The sequence below is a fragment of the Rana temporaria genome, chromosome 1 (assembly GCF_905171775.1).
Source record: "Rana temporaria chromosome 1, aRanTem1.1, whole genome shotgun sequence".
Classification (NCBI taxonomy): Eukaryota; Metazoa; Chordata; class Amphibia; order Anura; family Ranidae; genus Rana; species Rana temporaria.
This window is the reverse complement of record NC_053489.1, coordinates 50,696,862-50,719,614: the sequence shown is the minus strand read 5'-3', so window position 1 is coordinate 50,719,614 and position 22,753 is coordinate 50,696,862. Positions and strand designations below refer to the sequence as shown.

General features: G+C 42.3%; 1 protein-coding gene and 1 long non-coding RNA gene across 2 annotated transcripts in view; one reads left to right on the top strand and one right to left on the bottom strand.

Moving 5' to 3' along the window:
- LOC120927238 (O-acyltransferase like protein-like) overlaps window positions 1-22,753 on the bottom strand; it is a 146,828-nt gene that overhangs the window by 67,059 nt on the left and 57,016 nt on the right. Inside the window, exons 6-7 of the mRNA XM_040337784.1 lie at window positions 20,358-20,528; window positions 13,970-14,072 (exon numbers count right to left, since the gene is read on the bottom strand). Coding sequence (XP_040193718.1) covers window positions 13,970-14,072; window positions 20,358-20,528 — 274 coding nt within the window. The remainder of the gene's footprint in view (window positions 1-13,969; window positions 14,073-20,357; window positions 20,529-22,753) is intronic.
- On the top strand, window positions 5,687-6,674 carry LOC120927248. The gene is made up of 2 exons (XR_005747059.1): window positions 5,687-6,123; window positions 6,411-6,674. It is a non-coding gene; the product is annotated as an uncharacterized LOC120927248 (long non-coding RNA).

The window sequence follows — 22,753 nt, the reverse complement described above, 5'->3', positions numbered from 1 at the left end:
CAAGGGCGTATCTAAGAGACACGAAGCACCTTATTCAAATTCTTGATAATATAGTGATAAATGTACAAGAGAAGTATTTGTTGGCCACAGCTGACGTGGCATCACTTTACACTATAATTAATCATGAAGAAGCAATTGGGGCAACCAAATGGGCATTAAATAAGTATGGTTCTTTAATTTCGAAACAGAAACGGTTTGTTTTGAGGTGCTTGGCCTACGGCCTTCAGCATAACTATTTCTGGTATAAGTCTGATTTTTACCGGCAATTAAATGGAATAGGGATGGGCGCAAAATATGCGCCAAGTGTCGCAAATGTATATATGTCGGAATGGGAGGAGACGGCTATTTATGCAAATATGCCGCATCACCTAGTTTTGTACAGAAGGTACATTGATGATTGTATCATCATTTGGAAAGGCGATGAGTCCTCCCTTATACAATTCCTGGATAAATTGAACGAGAACCAGAAGAACATCAAACTTACGTATGAAATAAGTGACAAATCGATTCAATTTCCAGATTTAGAAATTAATTTGGAACATCATAAAATAACCACCAAAACATACTTTAAACCAGTAGAAAGAAACAGCTATATACCCACAGACAGCTGTCATCATGATCCCTGGTTGATCAACATCCCCAAAGGGCAAATGATAAGAATCCGGAGAAATTGCTCTGATGCGAATGTCTTCATAGAACAAGCCAATATGCTGGGTAAGAGATTTGTGAACAAGGGGTATGATAAAGATTTTATACAGACACAAATCACAAAAGTATATGATACCCCTAGGGAATCCTTGATACAAGACAAGATCAAAAAGAATGGAGTAGGAATGGAGCTACCTATTATTCTAAATTATAGTGTCCAGCACAAAAAGTTGGAAAAGATATTCAGAACGCATTGGCCGATACTACAAGCCGATAGGCAGTTACAAGGGATTCTGCCAAATATCCCAAAGATAGTATACAGGAGAGCCCCTACTTTAAGGGACCTAATAGCAAAAAATGTTCCTGACCCCCCAACAAAACAAAATCAATTAACCTTTTATCAGGCAAATGGATTTTTTCCGTGCAAACGATGTTACGCTTGCAAAAATACGAACTTCAATGGTCAAAAGTGTTCCAAGTTTGTGTCTAATGTAACCCATAAAGAGTACGAGATCAAGGATCTCATTACATGCCGCACAGAGGGCGTGGTTTATGTGTTGCAGTGTTCTTGTCTACTGCAATATATAGGACGTACTAAAAGACCAATGTGGAAACGAATAAGAGAACACGTTCAAAACATTGAAAAGGGGTATCCCGACCATAATGTTTCGCGTCACTTTGCATTGTGTCATAATCAAGACCCTAAGGATCTAAAGTTTTGGGCTATTGAGAAGTATAATCCTCATTGGAGAGGTAGCCACAAAGTCCGTGAACTTAGTAAAAGTGAATCAAGGTGGATATTTGAAATGGGTTCCTTAGTGCCCAATGGGCTCAATGTAGAATTTGATTTGAACTGTTTTATTTCGGATTTCTAATTTTTTAGGGATATTTCAAATCATTTTTTAAAGATTATCTGATGGGTCTAGTCTGTTTTTTATTCTTGGGTGTATATATATATTTTTATATTTTTATAATACATCTTGAATGGGTTATACTTATATTTTTATATATACATTTTTTATAAATTTTTGACTTTTTAGGTACCAATATTCATGCCCATATGGTTAGCATGCAGAATAATTATATATGTACAATCATGTGAATTGTTTTTATATAATATCGATATATTTGGTACACCAATATATTAAGGTATTCACCTAAATTAGTGGTGCATATAATTTTATCCACTACACATTTTTATTATTATCATATAGCTACAATTTTGCTTACCCCTTCAAGATGTATCAATGTGTGGAAGATGCATTTAATGTGAATGAAGTACCTCTAAATCACATGAAGAGGGAGATATTATAAGTAAAAAGTAGTAACCACAATGTCAATAGTTCTTTTTTCTCGGGTTTTAAAAGAAATATTTTGTAAGTGAAATTATTTTGCAAAATGTGGTTTTAAAATATGTTTTTCTATTATGTTTGCCTATATGTCATAACCAAACTAGGCAAACAGTAAATATGATGTTTTTAATCCTCTTATTAAAATATTGTTATGTATATGATTGTATATGCAATGGGCATGTTAAAGTTTTTGTGCACAGTGCCTGAGTTGTTTGCCAGCAATGATGTTGATGTCAGCCCCTTCTTGGTTTCACTTCCTGTGAAATTGACACGCAGCGGCTCTGTTAAATAGCTCGGCCGTTCTCATAGTCACTTGGAGACCCATGACTAAGCCACGTGACGAGTGGCGTAACGCGTGGGGGAGGAGCCTATGTGACGGGAATACATCCTTGTGAGGAGACCATCGCACTGAGCGGCAGCTTCTAACTCTGAGCCTGTGTTTATCGGCGGATGTGTGAGTTGTTACACCGTCGGTGTAGTATCTTGTCCACCCCTCTGGCTTAAACAGTATTGTGCTATGAGGCTTGTCCTCTCTTTTCTTTTTCTTTTACATATCGCAATTGGAATGCTTCTGACTGAATTGCTCAAGAAGGTCTTTGTCTAATGAAAAGCAGTGGGAAGGAGACATCACCTGAGTGGCTTGAGTGCTGCAGATGGGAGTAGTTTATTAACCCATTATGAACTCACTGTTGTGTTATCATTAGACAGAATATTTATTCATGAGTGTTGTTGTTTTCTATATATTTATATTTATAATATTCACTTTATTGAATGCTTATCACTCACCATATTGTACTAATCGGCACTAGTTGATATTAGCGCTATCTTTACCTATTACACATATCTAATTCTTTGGTTTTGTACACCTTTTTGATACGCAGCTTTTAATCATTTAATTATTTTTGTTGGTTTTTTCTTATATTAGTTTTATTGGGTAGCGCAGTAGTACCACTCTTTTTTTTTTTTTTTGATACCACACATCTGTTACAGAATCTTGAGAATCTGGTGGTCCCTGACAAAGTGCTCCTGGTAACCGTAGACGTAGAAGCTCTTTATAGCTCTATACCCCATCAGAAGGGGCTACAGGTGATAGAACATTTTATTAGCCAATCCCATCGTGACGACAAACCACTACATAAATTCATTGTTCAAGCTCTGGACTTTATCCTTCATCACAATGCCTTCACCTTCGATGGCTCCCACTTCCTCCAGATACAGGGGGTAGCGATGGGGACTTGTTGTGCCCCATCGTACGCCAACCTGTATCTGGGGGAGTGGGAGAACCTCTTCTTAACCCCTGATGAAGCTAGACCGCATGTAGCAAATATTTTAATTTGGCATAGGTATATTGACGATATCTTTATGGTCTGGGATGGAACACAGGATGATCTCGAGCTCTGTATGAAAGACATGGGCGCGAATGATTTTAATCTAAAATTCACAAAAGTGTGTAGTGAAACCACAATCACCTTTTTAGATGTCACCATCTCAAAAACAGAGGATGGACGCCTATTGAGCAACCTTTTCCGAAAAGAAACTGCGGGAAACACCATACTACAAGCAGACAGCTTCCACCCAATACCATTAATTCGATCGATACCATATTCACAATACCTCCGCCTAAGGAGAAATTGCTCGGAAGAAACAGCTTTCCTAGGGGAGGCGAAAAAACTAAAAGAGAGGCTTCTGCAACGAGGTTACTCTCTAACATGCCTCAAGAAGGCATTTAAAAGAGCCAAAAACCAATCCAGAGCGAACATTCTCTTTCGCAAAAAAGAGAACTCAAATGATCAAAAGAACTTAAGGACACCAATAAGGATAATTACAACATATAACAAACAGCATAAATCAATTAAGAAAATAATTGAAAAAAATTGGCATGTCCTTCAAATTGACCCTATTATGGGCCAATTCGTCTCTGATCGTCCACTCATCACGTATAGGAGAACTAGGTCTGTAAAAGACATACTGGTCACCAGTGAATATACAGGGGCCTTTAGGGGGGATCCTTGCAAGCGTTGGGGTACTTTCACCTGCGGCGGATGCCCGCAATGCCAATACTTAAATATCAGCAAGACTATACATCTCCCAAACGGCCAACCATACAAAGCAAAACATTTTGCAAATTGTAGTACCGCTGGAATTGTATACCTTATGACCTGTTCATGCGGGTGCTTCTATGTGGGAAAAACGAAACTAGAATGGAAAAAAAGAATAAGCAGGCATGTGCATAGTATGAAAATTGCCAATCCTGACCTCCCTCTCGGAAGACATACAAGAGATGTGCACCAGGGGATCTTCCCTAAAATCACCTTTCTGGCACTTGATAGAATTCACCCGAACCCAAGAGGTGGGGATTGGGACAAACTATTACTGCAGCGAGAAACCCGCTGGATAGTGGCCTTGAATGCCACCTTTCCCCCGGGTTTGAATAACAACATCAGCTACAGACCCTTCCTTGAGGGATACAAATCGGGTGTATGGGAGGGGGAGGGCTAACCAACATACTAACATCTTTACCTGCACCCGAACTCACGGGGTGTAGGAGAGGAGGGGGGGAGAAAAAAACGTCAATTGCCCCGTCTCCCTCCCCTGCTCCCACTACCCTATCTTATTTCACTCTAGTACGAACCATTTATCATGATGTACTAAATGTCTGACTTTTGCTGAATCTAACCAATGTTGTGCTCTTTGATTACATAGATATAAATGTGGATAAGGATATTTTCATATATACTGATCCATCAGGATACTTCCTGCACTGATCCATTATTACAACTACTACTTAGTTGATCTACCTCGACAAACCCGAAAAATGCAATCTTTCTTACTTGCATAATTTTCTTTTTTTTTTTAAAACAAACTCTATGATCAACAGACCCCTTTTTTTGCTAATTTTTAATTGTGGCTATGATTTGGGTGCTGTGGCTCCTCCTGTTTACCCTGCACCCCGATTTCCTCTGCTTCTTTTTCTGTCTATCCACCACTCTTCTTTCTTTTCTTTTCTTTCTTGCTTATTTTTCTTTCTTTCCATACATTTCCTATCTATTTTTTATTTTTTATTTCTATTATCACCTCTATATACTTCTTCTTTCCTTTTTCCTTTTCTTCTTCTTTTTCTTTTTTATTTTTTTCTATTTTCTATTTATATTTATTTTTATTTTACTATTTTTATTTTTCACCTATTACATTTGAATTTTCATCTTACCCCTGTCTGCTTACATCTAACTCCCCACCCCCGTTGTAAAAAAGGGGTGCCATGAGCTCTTTCTACCACTTGGCATTTTTGTGCACCATGATTAGGGTGGACACTTTGTCCACGCGAGTACCTATGCAATGGCACTTGCACGATATTCCCTGCCGTGCCTAAATCGTTATGACACGCTGGGCGTGACGCCTCCAACAGGGGGATGTGGCCACACTCGTCAGAGGGCTTCCCTGCTTCTTGCGATGTGACGCGGCTACGCCGGGTCACGGGGCTTTGTTTTCAGCGCCATCGCCATGGTGACGCGTCCGGGCTCGCCAAAGGGTTTCCCCGTTGTTTGTGGTGTGACGCGAGGCGCAGGGTCACGTGGCCCGTGACGCCAGCGTCATCACCATAACAACAAGAGAATGCCGATACGAAGGCACTGCTCCCCATCCAGGGGCGTATTGCCGCACCCACTAGCTTTTGTCCCGCCCCCCTAGCATAACGAATGCACACAGCTGATGGCCATCCTATCTGATCCAAGCCCCTGGGAGGTGCCGAGTTACACGACCCTCCCAGGTCCATGTCCACCCTATAAATAGAGCTACTCTATTACCAGCTCCCTCAGCACCCTGTGAGCTGAAGGGAGTAACGCTGACACTTCAATACCTCAAGTACGGTGAGTGTCATTTTCACCTCACATCTATAGGATATTTTTTGCAACTAGCCTGACTTTACTCTAGCATGTTTTTTTCATCCACTATGCATACCTCATCTTCAACCTATATATGTCTGCTCTCCAGGCACTTGGCACCAGGTTCCTCTTCATACACCCAGTTCGGGATTCCCCCGAGCAACGATAAGAGGACTGTCCGCATTGGACTCAGTGAACCCCCTGACCTGCTGCACTTTTGCCTTAATAAACCCCATACTTGGGTAATTATTATTTTTCTATTATGAATATGAGCAGCATGACCAGGCACCTATGCACTAAATCAGTTATCATGCTTTTCTTTTTCTTTCTCTTTTTCCTTTTTCTTTTTCGTTCTTTCTTTCCTTTTTTCCCCCTCTTGCTTTCTTTTCTTTTTTCTTTTCCTTCTTTTCCCCTTTCTTTTTCTTCTTCTTTCTTTTTTCTTTTTTCTTTTTTCTTCTTCTTTTCCTCTTATTCTTCTTCTTTTTCTTTCTCTTCTCTGTCTGTTTCTTGCATCCTTAAACTCTAATAGGACACCGTGGGTTTGGGGTAAGTCGGAGCCATCCCTCCCCTTTCTTTTCTTACTCATGGGACCCCATAAGTCGGTTCTGGAGATACCTTAGACTGAAATCTTGAGGGCCAACTTCCAAAACCTGTGCTCACCACAAACGGTATGTTGATCATATACATCATATTAGAGGCATCTCTAACAATAGTTGTAAAATAATGGATCTATATATACCTGATGATATGACATAATATAATGATGTGTGTTTTGCCTTTAGAGAGAAAAAAAGTTTGTAACCATACACTCCTGTGGCCCCTGATGAAGGTCTGTTGTTCTACCAATAGACCAGAAACGCGTCGGGCTTTTCTCCACTGCTCTCTACAGAGTGTTTTTTAATTCTATTTGTATTATATTGTCACAAGGTTTTATTTTATGACTATTTTTCTATTTTTTTGTTTCTTATTTTTCCTGGGTCCACACATGGGACGTGTGCCCCAGGTGTCACTCTATCACTATTCCTTATATGTGTTTTTTATTCTTATTATATATTTGCTGACTGTTCCAGAAGATTTCTGTAATTCAACATCCAGAATTATTCTGTAAATCAATGTCTATCCAATTTTGGTGATAACACCTAATAAAATAAATTTTACATACTTATTGGAGTCTGGCCTTAAAAGTCCCGTCTGGGGGTAATCTTTTTCTTTTTGTTCAAACTACCAGGGATGTGGCCACTCCCCAATCTCAGGACTATATGAACCCTTTTCTTTCTTTATATATTTGTATAGAGCTACAGATAGGGTTAGTATAAGGGTTGGAATTAGGGTCGCAGTGACAATTTATGTTAGGGTTGGGGTTAGCGGTATAAGGAAGGATTCGTGTTAGAGATATCAGGACAGTTAGCGTTTGAGTTTGAAATACAGGGATGGTTAGTATTAGATTTGAGGTTAGGGCTATACGCTGGCACTGGGTTAGACCTACAGGGATGTTAGGGCAAGAGCCATAGAGAGGTTTACTGTTGGTTTTGGGGTTAGGGTTATAGAGAAGGCTTGTCCTAAGGTTGGAACTAGGGGTACTGGGACTGTTACACTCAATTAAAGTTGGGGTCGAGGATACAGAGTGGGTTAAGATTTAACTCCATGGGAGGATGAGTGTTAGGGTTGAGGTAAGGGCTACAGGAAGGGTTAGTGTGGGGGTCCGAGCTACAGGAACGGTTAATGTTAAAATTATACAGCAAGTGAGGGCTACAGGGCGTTTTAGGGGGGGCCTTAGAGTTTAGCATTGCTCTTTGCACATAGGAAATCTGTGCTAAACACCAAACAGTATTACCACCACTAAAAACTACTGTAATGTATCAAGTTTTTCCAACCTTCCCAGAGAGTGCAAGCACAGGGAGAACATGCAAGCCCTATGCAAGAAAAGTTGTAGTTGGGATTTGAATTAAAATGATGACCCTAGCGCTCATAACTAGCTGCCATGCTGCCATGAGATCTGCTGCAATGAGACTGCAATGAGACTACTACTGTGGCAGCCTGTCCATACAGGGCACAGGGGTGCCGCGCCCCCCCCCCCTAATCTATGTGCCTGGATCCTAATTTACATGCAGGGTGCCGGACGCATGGACTCCAATGGGTTTTTTTTTTTAAGCACATGATTAGAGCCTGAGGCACAGTGCAAACTTAGTTGTGTGACAATAGCGAATTAATATTCGCCATTGTCTTCCTAATTCTCCTCCCCACCAATCAGGAAGCAGCTCCTGTGACTCCCTGGCCAATCATGTCTCAGGACACAGTTCCTGTTCACCCGGGAGGAGAATCAACAAGCCAGCTCTTCATTTCCCCTGACTCCAAGGGTAATGCCCTGATCGCCGTCATCCCCTCCGTCTACTGCACGGGGGGGGGGGTCAATCACTGCATTTCCGTCCGTCTACTGTAGTGGTGTTCAAACTTTTTTTAAGAGGGCCAGATTTAATGAGCAGCCTTGGATGGGATAGGGAGGGGGCGGGACGATCGCCAAAAGATTACATACAGAAACTCCTGTTTTCTCGGCGGCCTCTTTAATAGAAAGTCCCGCCTCCTTTGACGGACAGAACAGTTGTCCAATGGCAGCTCCGGAGATGGGACTTCCTATTACAGAGGCTGTAAACAGGAAATACTCCTGTGTGTACGGCACTCATCCCGCCTCCTCACTGTCCCCTCCAAGGCAGCCAGCATATATATCTTTTCGTTGGGGACCACAAAAGGTATATATGTCCTGATAACTAGGCGGGCCTCTCAAAACCGGAACGCAGGCCGCGATTGGCCCACGGGCCGGACTTTGGACATGCCTGGTCTACTGCATTCACTCCCCTTCTCTGGGGGGGGGGGTGTGATTGCTGGATTCCCGGCTGGCTCTTGTGGGGGTTTGGTGTTAGTTTGCCGCCCTCCCCAATATATTAAGCACCGACTGCCACTGCTACTGACCAATCTGGCCGAAAGTAGTTGTATAGACTAAATGACATCTCATGTCTTTGGGAACTTTTAAGCCTCGTACACACAATCAGTCCATCCGATCAGAACGGTCTGAAGGACCGTTCTCATAGGTTAACCGAGAAAGCTGACTGATGGTCCGTCACGCCTACACACCATTAAATAACCGATCGTGTCAGAACGCGGTGATGTAAAACACGACGACGTGCTGAAAAAAACGAAGTTCAATGCTTCCAAGCATGCGTCGACTTGATTTTAAGCATGCGTGGATTTTTAACCGATGGTGGTGCCTACTAACGATCGGTTTTGACCTATTGGTTAGGAATCCATAGGTTAATTTTAAAGCAAGTTGGCTTTTTTTTAACCTATGGTTAAATAACCTATGGGGCCCACACACGATCGGTTTTGACCGATGAAAACGGTCCATCAGACCGTTGTCCTCTGATTAACCTATCGTGTGTACGAGGCCTAACTCTTCAGACCATGTAATGCCAAAACCCAAACTTCACAAAAGAACACAAAATAACATAAGGACAGAAGAAGAAACTTATCACAAACTCCAGCAGCACATCCATACAGACAGACTATGAGGCCCCGTACACACGACCGAGTTTCTCGGCAGAATTCAGCCAGAAACTCGATCGGAGCTGAATTCTGCCGAGAAACCTGGCCGTGTGTACACTTTCAGGCCGAGGAAACCGACGAGGATCTCGTCGGGCCAAATAGAGAACATGTTCTCTATTTCCTCGTTAGTCAACGGGGAAACTTGGCTCCGCGAGATCCTCGGCGGCTTCACAAGGAACTCGACGAGCAAAACGATGTGTTTTGCTCATCGAGTTTCTCGGACGTGTGTACGGGGCCTGCAGGGCCGGCCCTACCATGGGACCCGATGGTACCATTGTACCAGGCAGCACTTTCAGGGGGGCAGCAAATTTCCTGCTTGCACACCATCCCATTCCGCCAGCTCCACTCCACTGTGGGGCTAATTGCCGCCCGACCGCTCCTCCCGTTCCGCTCTCCGCTCCACTGTGGGGTTATTTGCATGAATAGAGCCATAACAGGTCCTTTTTATACTCCTATATACATGTATAGAGCCATGATGGGTCCACTTTAGTTATCATGATATAAAATAATGGATGTGGGGGCATTTTGGTGGGCGCAATTTTTTTTTGGGGGGGGCAGCATTTCATTCTTGGTACCAGGCAGCACAATGTCTTGGGCCGGCACTGGGGGCCTGAGGCCTACAGCTGGCTGACATTTAAAATGTCCTCACAATAAGGAGAAGACCCTCATTTGTTTTGCAAATTCCTTTGTAGATTCATGCACATTTTATTAAAAAGAATCATTATGATTTCTAATGCTTGTGTCTCTAAGACAGTGGTAGTAATGCCTAACTTATGTCATTCCAAGACTGCCTTATGGGGATTTTAATTAGTGTACTCTAGAATCACATTATCTTTCCCAGCAGCTGAGCGAAATTTATCAAAATGCCATCTTGATCCCTGCAAGTGTTGTCACTTGGGAGAGGGCTGCAATTAAGTCATTCCCCTTAACAGTAATCAGGATTGTGTATGTGATTTTTTGGTGCTACCTTGACCCCATTAGACTGACAGTTTGTTGACATTTCAGGTTAGATATTATCATATTATACATTACCGTTTCCCCCCGTAACAGCAGGACACATTCTGCTCTTATTTCATCTGGTTATCTACGGAGAAATGACGCATTGCCTCAACTTAACCTCGGTAATTAAAAAGACTTTAAAACCGGATACTGAGGTTCTAATAGGGCAGATAGAGATCTCCTCAGCCAAGAGATTAAAGGGCCAGTAAAATCTATTTATGAAGCCAACAAATGTTACAAGGAAGAAATTAAATGTTAAAAGGGAACTTGTCATTAAAGAAAAGGCAATTGGCCATGCATGTATGTCATTAGATAAGTCTGTGTTTCGAATAAATTAGAACTAAACCAAAAAAGTGATTTTATTATTTTACTGTTCTTTGCGCTGGTTCAGTGGAGGGATTTTTGGTCTTGTCTGGTTATACTTTCTTGTTGGTCACCAAGCCATACCCCATTGTTTCTATGCATGTTAATGATTATGGTCCCTGAGCCATGCCCCATTATTTCTATGCACTTTAATGAGTATGGTCCCCAAGCCATACACTGTTATTTCTATGCACTGTAATTGATTATGGTCCCCAAACCATACCCCGTTATTTCTATGCACTGTAATGATCATGTCCCCAAGCCATACCCCGTTATTTCTATGCACTGTAATGATTATGGTCCCCAAGCCATACCCCGTTATTTCTATGCACTGTAATGTTTATGGTCTCCAAGCAATATGTCATTATTTCTATGCACAGTAATGATTATGGTCCCTGAGCCATATCCCGTTATTTCTATGCAATGTAATGATTATGGTCCCCAAGCCATACCCCATTGTTTCTATGCACTATAATGATTATGGTCCCCCAAGCCATACCCCATTGTTTCTATGCACAGTAATGATTATGGTCCCCAAGCCTTACCCTGTTATTTCTCTGCACTGTAATGATTATGGTCCCCAAGCCATAACCCATTGTTTCAAAGCACTGTGATGATTATGGTCCCCAAGGCATATCTCATTATTTCTATGCACAGGAATGATTATGGTCCCCAAGCCATACCCCGTTATTTCTATGCACTGTAATAATTATGTCCCCAACCATACCCTGTTATTTCTATGCACTGTAATGATCATGTCCCCAAGCTATATCTCGTTATTTCTTTGCACTGTAATTATCATGTCCCCAAGCCATATCTCGTTATTTCTTTGCACTGTAATGATTATGTCCCCAAGCCATACCCCAGTATTTCTATGCATGGTAATGATTATGGTCTCCAAGCAATACGTAATTATTTCTATGCACAGTAATGCTTATGGTCCCCGAGCCATATCCCGTTATTTCTATGCACTGTAATGATTATGGTCCCCAAGCCATACCCCATTGTTTCTATGCACAGTAATGATTATGGTCCCCAAGCCTTACCCTGTTATTTCTCTGCACTGTAATGATTATGGTCCCCAAGCCATAACCCATTGTTTCAAAGCACTGTGATGATTATGGTCCCCAAGGCATATCTCATTATTTCTATGCACAGGAATGATTATGGTCCCCAAGCCATACCCCGTTATTTCTATGCACTGTAATAATTATGTCCCCAACCATACCCTGTTATTTCTATGCACTGTAATGATCATGTCCCCAAGCTATATCTCGTTATTTCTTTGCACTGTAATTATCATGTCCCCAAGCCATATCTCGTTATTTCTTTGCACTGTAATGATTATGTCCCCAAGCCATACCCCAGTATTTCTATGCATGGTAATGATTATGGTCTCCAAGCAATACGTCATTATTTCTATGCACAGTAATGCTTATGGTCCCCGAGCCATATCCCGTTATTTCTATGCAATGTAATGATTATGGTCCCCAAGCCATACCCCATTGTTTCTATGCACTATAATGATTATGGTCCCCAAGCCATACCCTGTTATTTCTCTGCACTGTATTGATTATGGTCCCCAAGCCATAACACCTTATTTCAAAGCTCTGTGATGATTATGGTCTCCAAGCCATATCTCATTATTTCTATGTATGGTAATGATTATGTACCCAAGCCATACCCCGTTATTTCTATAAACCGTTATGATTATGGTCTCCAAGCAATATGTCATTATTTCTATGCACAGTGATGATTATGGTTCCCAAGCCATACCCCGTTATTTCTATGCACATTAATGATTATGGTACCCAAGCCAAACCCCATTATTTCTATGTACTGTAATGATTGTGGTCCCCAAACCATACCCCATTGTTTCTTTTCACTGTACTGATTATGGTCTCTAAACCATACCCCATTTTTTTCTGTGCATTGCATCGATTTTAGCTGATTATAGCCAACAAGGCTAAATTAAAGGGCTCTAAGATATTTGGCTGTATCTGTGCTATACTCTAGGACAACCTTTCTCAACATTTTTGACCCCTGAGGATTCGGAACACTTGAAAGAAATATTAGGTCTCAGGGAGCCCTGCTAAAATTAAGCCACTGGGGGTCAGTGGGAAAATTGTTGTGATGGAAGTTACTAAAATGAATATTTTTGTGTTATACTATCTCTTTTATTAGAACCACTGAAAAGTTGGTTTTCATTTATTATTTCTTTAATTTGTTGTATCTTCTTTATTTATTGATATATATATAGTTATAATACATATGTATGTATGTATGGGTATATGTTACAATACTGTTACTTTCCTTAAAAGACATTATAGAGTTAACCAACCCTTCAGGAAGTAATTAAGTGAAAACAGATGTCTCCAAACCCCTCCCTTCTACTGCACTCCTAAACTCCCTCCTTCCGGCCCACCCCATCGACTGAAGAATTAAGCCCCTGTGAGATTCAATGGGGATCCCTGTATGACACGAGGACATTTGTCCTAATTAAAGACTTTTGAAACGTGTGCAGTATGCCAAGAACAGACGTCACAGGGGCGTGTAATAAGGCACTATATATGGACTGACCTATCAGCTGTGTTCATGTGTATGATGTCATGTTGTCTTTAAAAAGCCAGATAAATGGGTTCGGCCTTTCTCTCTGGCTGAATGTTGGGAGGGTGCAGGATGTAGACTGTTTTCCCTCTGGTCTGCGTGTTTCACTATTATGATTTGACTCAGAGGCAGAATGGGTTTATTCTCTGGAATTGGGCCGGAGAACCTCTATTTCATTGTTTTGACCTTGGTGGTCATGAAAGTATACCACCCCCTTATAGTAACTGTCAGAAGGCCATCCTACCAGACTTCTAAAAAGATCATTGCTGTCATGACTTTACACAGTGGCATAAACCCTGCTCTATCCAGGTACCATCATATAAGAGGACAGTCAGCAACAACTCAAGGAACTAATAGCACCCTCTTGAGGAACCTTAATGTTCCAGGAACCTTGGTTGAGAATGGCTGCGTTGCCGATTCATTATTCGGTTATTATGAATCAAGCCAATACTGGTTCTATCATCTGTAAACTTTAAGACAGATTTGGAGCTGTAAACTTTAAGACAGATTTCTTGTGTTTACCTTAAGAAGAAGAAGGAATCGACACCCAGGTACACCGGACCGCTCAGTGTGTAGAAATATATTGGCTTTTCTAACACTCGTGATTTCCATTCAAAGGAATTATCTGCAGTGGAAAACCAAAGAAATGTAATACATAGGGGCATTATTTTCACTTAGCTGTTATAATACTTTTTAATACAGAATGACTCTGTAGTCAAGGAGGTCTCCAAACTTTCTAAGCAAATGACCAGCTTACTGTTCTTCGGACCTTAGGGGGGGCAAGATTTCGGCCAGAGCGAGTGGAAATATTCCTGTCATCATTGGGTATTAGGGGGAGGAATAGTGCTCCATCATTGGTATCATAGGGATAAATAGTGCCCCATTATTGATGTCTTCAGGAGAAATGGTGCCCCATTGTTGGTGTCAGTTGGTAGAATAGTGTCTTGTATCAGTGGGAGGAATAGTGCCCCAAGGGTGGGATAAAAGCAAGCAAAGGGCCGCATCTCGGGCCGCACCTCGGGCCACAGTTTGGAGACCCCTGCTGTAGTCTGGCCATACATATTATATATATTATATCGGATTTTCCTTAAAGCGGAGTTGCGCCAATTTTTTTTTATTAAAAAATATTAATATATGGACACTTACCTGTCCAGGGCGCCCGCGATGCCGGGTCCCGAAGCAGATTTATCCCTTGGCTCTCGGGTACTGCCGCCGCCATTTTCGATAAGGGTTCCCTACTGTGCATGCCCGAGTCGCGCTGCGTGATCCCACTGGACCTGTGTGTCTCCCAGAAGACAGCGGAGGGACAGAGTTGGCACAGGGTGTAGCATAGGTCACCTTGTGATCTATGCCCGGAAGTGGGAGCAAATAACTGTATTACACAGGTATCTGCTCCCTCATCCCCCTTGAAAGGTGCCAAATGTGACACGGGGGGGGGGGGGGGGGTGGATTCCAAAAAGCGGAAGTTCCATTTTTAGGTGGAACTCTGCTTTAACCACTTAAGGACTGCCTCCTGCACATATACGTCGGCAGAATGGCACGGCTGGGCACATGTACGTACAGGTACGTCCTGTACTAGTACCCAGCCGTGGGTCCCGCTCCCGTGACCCAGTCCGAAGCTCCATGACCGCGGGACCAGCGGACCCGATCGTCGCTGGAGACCCGCGATCGGGCCCCGGAGCTGAAGAACGGGGAGAGCGTGTGTAAACACGGCTTCCCCGTTCTTCACTGTGGCGGCTGCATCGATCGTGTCATCCCTTTTATAGGGGAACACAATCAATGATGTCACACCTACAGCCACACCCCCCTACAGTTATAAACACACTTCAGGGAACACATAACCCCATCCGCGCCCCCTTGTGGTTAACTCCCAAACTGCAACTGTAATTTTCACAATAAACAATGCATTTTAAATGCATTTTTTACTGTGAAAATGACAATGGTCCCAAAAATGTGTCAAAATTGTACGAAGTGTCCGCCATAATGTCGCAGTCATAAGAATTTCTTTAATGGGAAAATTAAGTTTAATACTGTCTGTAAATGTTTATGAATATGTTATCCTCAACAACTGAAAATGTATTATGATATGTCAAAGCACAAACATGGGATCAGAACAAAGGTTTAACCAGTTCCCGACCCCCGCATGTACATGTACGTCCACAATATGGCACGTACAGGCACATGGGCGTACACGTACGTCCTCGCCTATTAGCGGGTGGGGGGTCCGATCGGGACCCCCCCCGCTACATGCGGAGGTCGGGTCCGCTCGGGGAGCGATCCGGGACCACGGCGCGGCTATTTGTTTATAGCCGCTCCGTCGCGATCGCTCCCCGGAGCTGAAGAACGGGGTGAGCCGTGTGTAAACACGGCTTCCCCGTCCTTCACTATGGCGGCGCATCGATCGCGTCATTCCCTTTATAGGGAAGACACGATCGATGACGTCATTCCTACAGCCACACCCCCAAACAGTTGTAAACACATACTAGGTGCACCCTAACTCCTACAGCGCCACCTGTGGTTAACTCCCAAACTGCAACTGTCATTTTCACAATAAAGAATGCAATTTAAATGCATTTTTTGCTGTGAAAATGACAATGGTCCCAAAAATGTGTCAAAATTGTCCGAAGTGTCCGCCATAATGTCGCAGTCACGAAAAAAATTGCTGATCGCCGCCATTAGTAGTAAAAAAAAAAAAAAATAATAAAAATGCAATAAAACTATCCCCTATTTTGTAAACACTATAAATTTTGCGCGAACCAATCGATAAACGCTTATTGCGATTTTTTTTTACTAAAAATAGGTAGAAGAATACGTATCGGCCTAAACTGAGGAAAAAAAATGTTTTTATATATGTTTTTGGGGGATATTTATTACAGCAAAAAGTAAAAAATATTGCTTTTTTTTCAAAATTGTCGCTCTATTTTTGTTTATAGCGCAAAAACTAAAAACCGCAGATGTGATCAAATACCACCAAAAGAAAGCTCTATTTGTGGGGAAAAAAGGACGCCAATTTTGTTTGGGAGCCACGTCGCACGACCGCGCAATTGTCTGTTAAAGCGACGCAGTCCCGAACTGTAAAAACACCTTGGGTCTTTAGGCTGCATATTGGTCCGGGGCTTAAGTGGTTAAAGAAAAAAATTATTGATTGAGATTGTGTGAAGAACTGTATAAACATTCAGATAATGGTAAACAACATGGTATTTAGTATTTAACAGGAAATCCTACAGATCTGGTTGTAAGAATTAATAATAAGTTGAGAATTGAGCAATGTTTTCAACAGATTCTAAATTGGGTTTGGTTGGTAAATTGGGGTAGTAGATTCTTCTAAATTGCTTAAGGTTCCTCAGGAAAAATAATAAAATATGAAAGTTAGGTTCAATATAATTTTTTTTTTTTTTTTATAAAAATAAAAATAAAATAAAAACAAACAAGTGTTAAACGTTTTTATAATGTGATGTTTCTGACAAGCTAGGAATTTTGGATTGGTTGAAGGAGGTTCTCGTGAAAATGGCCACTTCACAGTTCATTAGGTTGGAGCTAGTCTGTGAATTTCACGAGTTTGTCCTCTAAACGATCTTTTGTCGCTGCTGTAGTTGGGAAATGTCATATTATAATGTAATGTACATGATTTTTGGCAGATGTACAAACCAAATATGTTTAATTTTTTTAAAAAAAAATCTGGGCAAAGGGGGGGGGGGCAGATGTTTCCTTTAGAGAAGCACTGAGGGAATGTGACCTTAGCTGTTAGAGGTCAGGTTACACAGCCTGACACGCGGCAGCAGAATTACCTTTCTGTGTGTTTGCAGAAACCAAAAACCATGTGACTTTCTCTCTCTCTGGTATTTTACAAAAAATGTGGGTTTTTGCAACATTTGTTTCGGATAACATCTTACTTTAAGGGTGTTGGTTCAAAAAGAATGGAAGGTGCTAGTATACCCAGCTTTGTTTAAGCTTTGTCTAGTAACAACTGGATGTTAAAAAGAAAAGGTCAGTTAAAATAGTGAAAATTAAAGATACAACATGAACAGATGATGCAGTATGATAGAGCCATATTTATGGAACAAAATGTCACTTTCCAGGCTTCGGATTGACGAGTGTATTGATGGAAGGGACAATGTGCCTTTATACCTGGATCCATGTAAAGGAACAGTGAAACTTCCTGTATATTCGTTTGTTTAAACATTCATGCGACAAGAGTATTCATACTGTATGATCGGTTCTGAAAACTAGTGTAATTCAATATGAATAAGTTCCTTTAGGAAATAAAATATTTAGGAAAGAGCCCAATATAAAAATGAATGCTTTTCTGCAAAATTAAAATACTTATGAAGGAAAATATAGTAATTAGGTGAAATGGATGTTTTTATGAAATTTAACTTAGTAATGGGAATGTAGATTGGATTAATTATGTTTGCTATGGTCAACAGAGGTTCGTTAATTATCCAAGGTTTAACTGAACACCTAGAGGCCACTGCACAAACGTCTTTGTTAAAATTGCATGACCCTAAACATATGGCCCTAGTGAACAAGGGCCATATTAAGAATGTATGGACAGTACTGATAAAATAGTCATTTTAAGGGGGGGGCTGTGATGGATTAGGGTAAAATTCCTATTTTCAAATTAGGCTAATTCTTTTTATTATTAGAATCACTGAAATGTTTCTCTTTCCTATATTCCTTATACTGTTAATTCGTTTTTATACGCATTATGCATATGTATGTATGGGTATGTCACAATACTGCTTATTTTCCTTGAGGATTTTATATCAGATATTTTTTTTAATTTATGAACCCAGCATTGAAAATATGAAGAAACAGATATTAAATTGTAAAAGTTACCATTTGAAATGGAGAAACAAAGGATTATTGAAAGCAGCTCCACCCCCCCCCCCCAAATCACTCCTCATTCTCCAGCCCCTCCTTTCTACTGCATTCTAAAGTGGACTTCAACCGCCCCTCCCCCCTCCTCCTTCTGTCTCCTTCATTGTGCCTCTAATGTGCTCAAGCCTCCCTCCTAAATTCCTCAGTTGTAACAGGAAAGCCACCCCTCCCCCTCCTTTTCACTCAGATCTCAAAAGACTAACACGTGGATGATGTGGGAAAACATGGACTTTCATTTCTTGTCCCTTGCTCCTAGACAATCCCCAAAATTGTCTGAAATCAAGATGGCTCCTGGACCTTAGGAATATGAGCCATGTGCTACAGATGTCACAGGGAGGGGGAGGGTAGATAGGTGTGAATGTATGATGTGAACCAATCAGCATGCATAATGTTTTGTGATGTCATTTTACCAAAATTAAAATTAACTGGGCAAGCCCAGTCACTTCCTGTTGAGCTGAGAAGCTGGAAAGGTGAGATGTAAATCTTTTTGTCTGGATTGCACATTTCACCATATTAATTTGGGTCAAGCGGCAGAATGGGTTTAATCCTGAAATTGTGTCAGGAAATTAATTAATCTAATACAATTTTTAAGGCAGGGCAAAAGGGGCAGCTGCCCTGGCCCCTGTCATTGTTGTAGGGCCCAAAGCAGCTGCTTCATACTTGCCAACTATCTCAGTTTAAATTCCCTTGTCCCTTGAAATTTTAGTCATGTGCTGTGTCCTGATATCACTGTGTGAAGTGCTGCTACTAATGCTACCCAACTCTGCCCTATTGTATTGTACAGATGATTCACCTGCAGACCCCGTGTTTACATGTAAATAACCACCATGCATATGTAAATAACAGGGGTATTCATATGTAAATAGCAGCGGCAGTCATGTGTAAATAGCTGAGGCCGGCGTCATTCATATGTAAATAAAGGCGGCATTCATATGTAAATAGCTGAGGCTGGCGGCATTTATATGTAAATAAAGGCAGCATTTATATGTATATCATGCCCCTCTGCAGTGAAGAAATGATGTGCAGTAACTTCTAGCAACCAATCAGTGAGCAGTATTACTGTACAGTAATCTCGAACAACCAATCAACAAGAAGAAATCATGTGCTGTAACCTCTAGCAACCAACCAGTGAGCAATATTACTGTACAGTAATCTCTAACAACCAATCAACAAGAATACATAATGTGCTATAACCTCTAGCAACTAATCAGTGAGCCGTAATGTGTGCTGTAACCTCTAGAAACCAGTCAGTAAGCGGTAATGATATGCTGTAACCTCTGGCAAGTAGGGTTGTCCCGATACCACTTTTTTAGGACCGAGTACAAGTACCGATACTTTTTTTCAAGTACTCGCCGATACCGATTACCGATACTTTTTTTTAAATGTGTCCCCAAATGCAGCCATGTCCCCCACAGATGCAGCCATGTCCCCCACAGATGCAGCCATGTCCCCCACATATGCAGCCATGTCCCCCCACATATGCAGCCATGTCCCCCACATATGCAGCCATGTCCCCCATATATGCAGCCATGTCCCCCCACATATGCAGCCATGTCCCCCCACATATGCAGCCATGTCCCCCTTACCTAGATGCCGCCGCCTAGTTAATCAGCGTGCGGGGAACATTACAGCTTTCATTTGAATAGCTGTCTGTTCCCCGCCGCGCCGCGTATAAACACTCCCCCTTGCTCGGGATTGGACGGGTGATCTGTCTATCAAAGTGCAGATCACCCGTCCAATCCCGAGCAAGGGGGAGTGTTGCGGTATGCGGCGGCGGCGGGGGGGGGGGTAGTATCGGATCTGGCATCGGGGGCATTCGCGGGAGTACAAGTACTCCCGCAAATGCTCAGTATCGGTTCCGATACCGATACTGGTATCGGTATCGGGACAACCCTATTGGCAACCAATCGCAATCACTGTCTGAGCTGATTAAACTGATTTTCCGCAATTTTTTTGCCCAGGGTCCAATCAACAATAAAGACGGCCCTGTTGTTTTATAAATGAAAAATAGATCTAATATTATACATACCAATATTAAAGACACTGGCCAACTGACTGGTGTGCCCAGAAATGATCCACAACAAGCTGAGGACTCGGATCCCGTTGAGGGTTGGATATTCTTGACTTGGGGTGTTGACAGTCATCACAGCCTGGATATTTTCTTGTATTGAAAAGCTCTTCAGAACACGACCTAAACAAGCTAGATACAACAAATTCTTCTCAAATGATGTGCAGGAGATGAATGCATCTAACAATATATCTTCAAGTTTTGGCCTGGCTGGGAACATAAATGTATTTTAGCAAAGTCAGCAGATATTGGGGCAGATCCTCGTACAATTGCATGGGCGCAGCGTATGTGAGATACGCTACGGCGCTGTAACTTACTTTTTTAATCTTTGAATCCACAAAGAATTTGCGCCGTAAGTTACAGCGGCGTAGTGTATCTCTCGCGACGTAACGGCGCGTAATTCAAATCGGCAAGTAGGGGGCGTGTTTCATTTAAATGAAGCGTGCCCCCGCGCCGAACGAACTGCGCATGCGCCGTCCCTAAATTTCCCGCCGTGCATTGCGCTAAATGACGTCACAAGGACGTCATTGTTTTTACGTGGACGTAAATTACGTCCAGCCCCATTCACGGACGACTTACGCAAACAAAATCAAATATTTTCAAATTCAACGCGGGAACGATGGCCATACTTAACATTGCGTACGCCACCAAATAGCAGCTTTAACTATACGCCGAAAAAAGCCGCATCAGTATTATGATTGTCCTCAAAAGGGCCGGTTGTATCTGTAAGATTAGATGTCCAGCGCATCCCCTCCCCTTACATTAGATGTCAAGAGCCACCCCACCATCAGAAGTTGAGTCCCCCACTCTCCCTTACATCACAGTGCATCCCCCTTTCCTTATGCTGATGCTCGGAAGAAGCTGGATGTATTTCTTAAAAGCAGTAAGTAAGGGTCTGGAGGAGGACCAGAAGAGGGCTGGAGCTCCTCCAGCTGCAGGAGAGGTGCGAGGGCCACGTGAAATGGCCTGGAGGGCCGGATTTGGCAGCGTTTCGCAATACGAGCAAATATTGTTTTTAAATCTTGACTCGGTTTGCGAGTGTTGTCTCGAAAACAAGAAGGATTCAAGCCTCTGGGGTGTGCAGTACTGCATTTGGCCAGAGGTGCGGGGGCGCCAGTGATACTCGGAGCTGTTCGAAGCCGCGCAGAGCCATTCGGAAATACTTTTAAACACTCGGAAATACTTTCTGAGCCTTTCCGAGGGTTTCCGAGTGCAGTCGAGCAGTCTCCGAATATTTCCAAGTCTTTTCGGCGCCCCCCACCTCTGGCAACATGCAGTATTGCATGCAATAGAAGTCAATGTGGAACAAATTATCTTCGTTTCCATTGACGTCTATGGGGAAACTCGCTTTGATATGTGAGTGCTTTGGATTACAAGCATTCTCCTGGAACGGATTATCCTCGTACTCCAAGGTTCCACTGTACATCACATTTAAGTCAGCGGCACTTAGCAGCAGTCTCAGGGATTTTGGATGTCTACAGAAGATATGCTTTCATAGGTAAGGTAACATGCATTTAATGCATTAAAGTGGTTGCAAACCTTTACAGATACCAAAGTGACCCGCCTCAGATAATACACAGAGATGAAACAAAGTTGTACTTGTTTATCTGCATGGCTCTCTTCTTCTACATCTGTTTAAAGTCCAGAATTGACAGAGCAATTCTGAGTTTCAGAAGGCAGGTGGTGAGGATCTGATGTCACACACTGCACAGTATAAAGCAGTTTGCTGAGTGAAAAGAAAAGGCACACTCCTCCTACTTAGTCTCATAGGGAAACATGCATAGCTGAGTCAGTCAATCATCTGTTGTGTGCTGAGGGGAATGCCCTCAGGATCCCTTTGGTATCTGCATAAATTGTCAGAAGTGGCTCATGTATATAGTAGAGGAATGAGAGAGCAGCCATAAGTCACACTAGGTGCTTTGGATAGAGGATTTAGAGGTTTACAACCACTTTAAATGCACACATGTTATCTTATGGTAAGAATGATGTAATAAACAGTGGGGCAGATTCACGTAGAGCCGCGTAAAATTGTGCGTGCGTAACGTATCTGATTTACGTTACGCCTCCGCAACTTACACGGGCAAGTGCTGTATTCTCAAAGCACTTGCTCCGTAAGTTGCGGCGGCGTAGCGTAAATCGGCCGGCGTAAGCCCACCTAATTCAAATTTGGATCAGGAGGGCGTGTTTTATGTAAAACTACTGTGACCCGACGTGACTGATGTTTTTGCGAAATGGCGCATGCGCCGTCCGTGGAATTTCCCAGTGTGCATTGCTCCAAAGTACGCCCCAAGGACGTCATTGGTTTCGACGTGAACGTAAATGACGTCCAGCCCCATTCACGGACGACTTACGCAAAC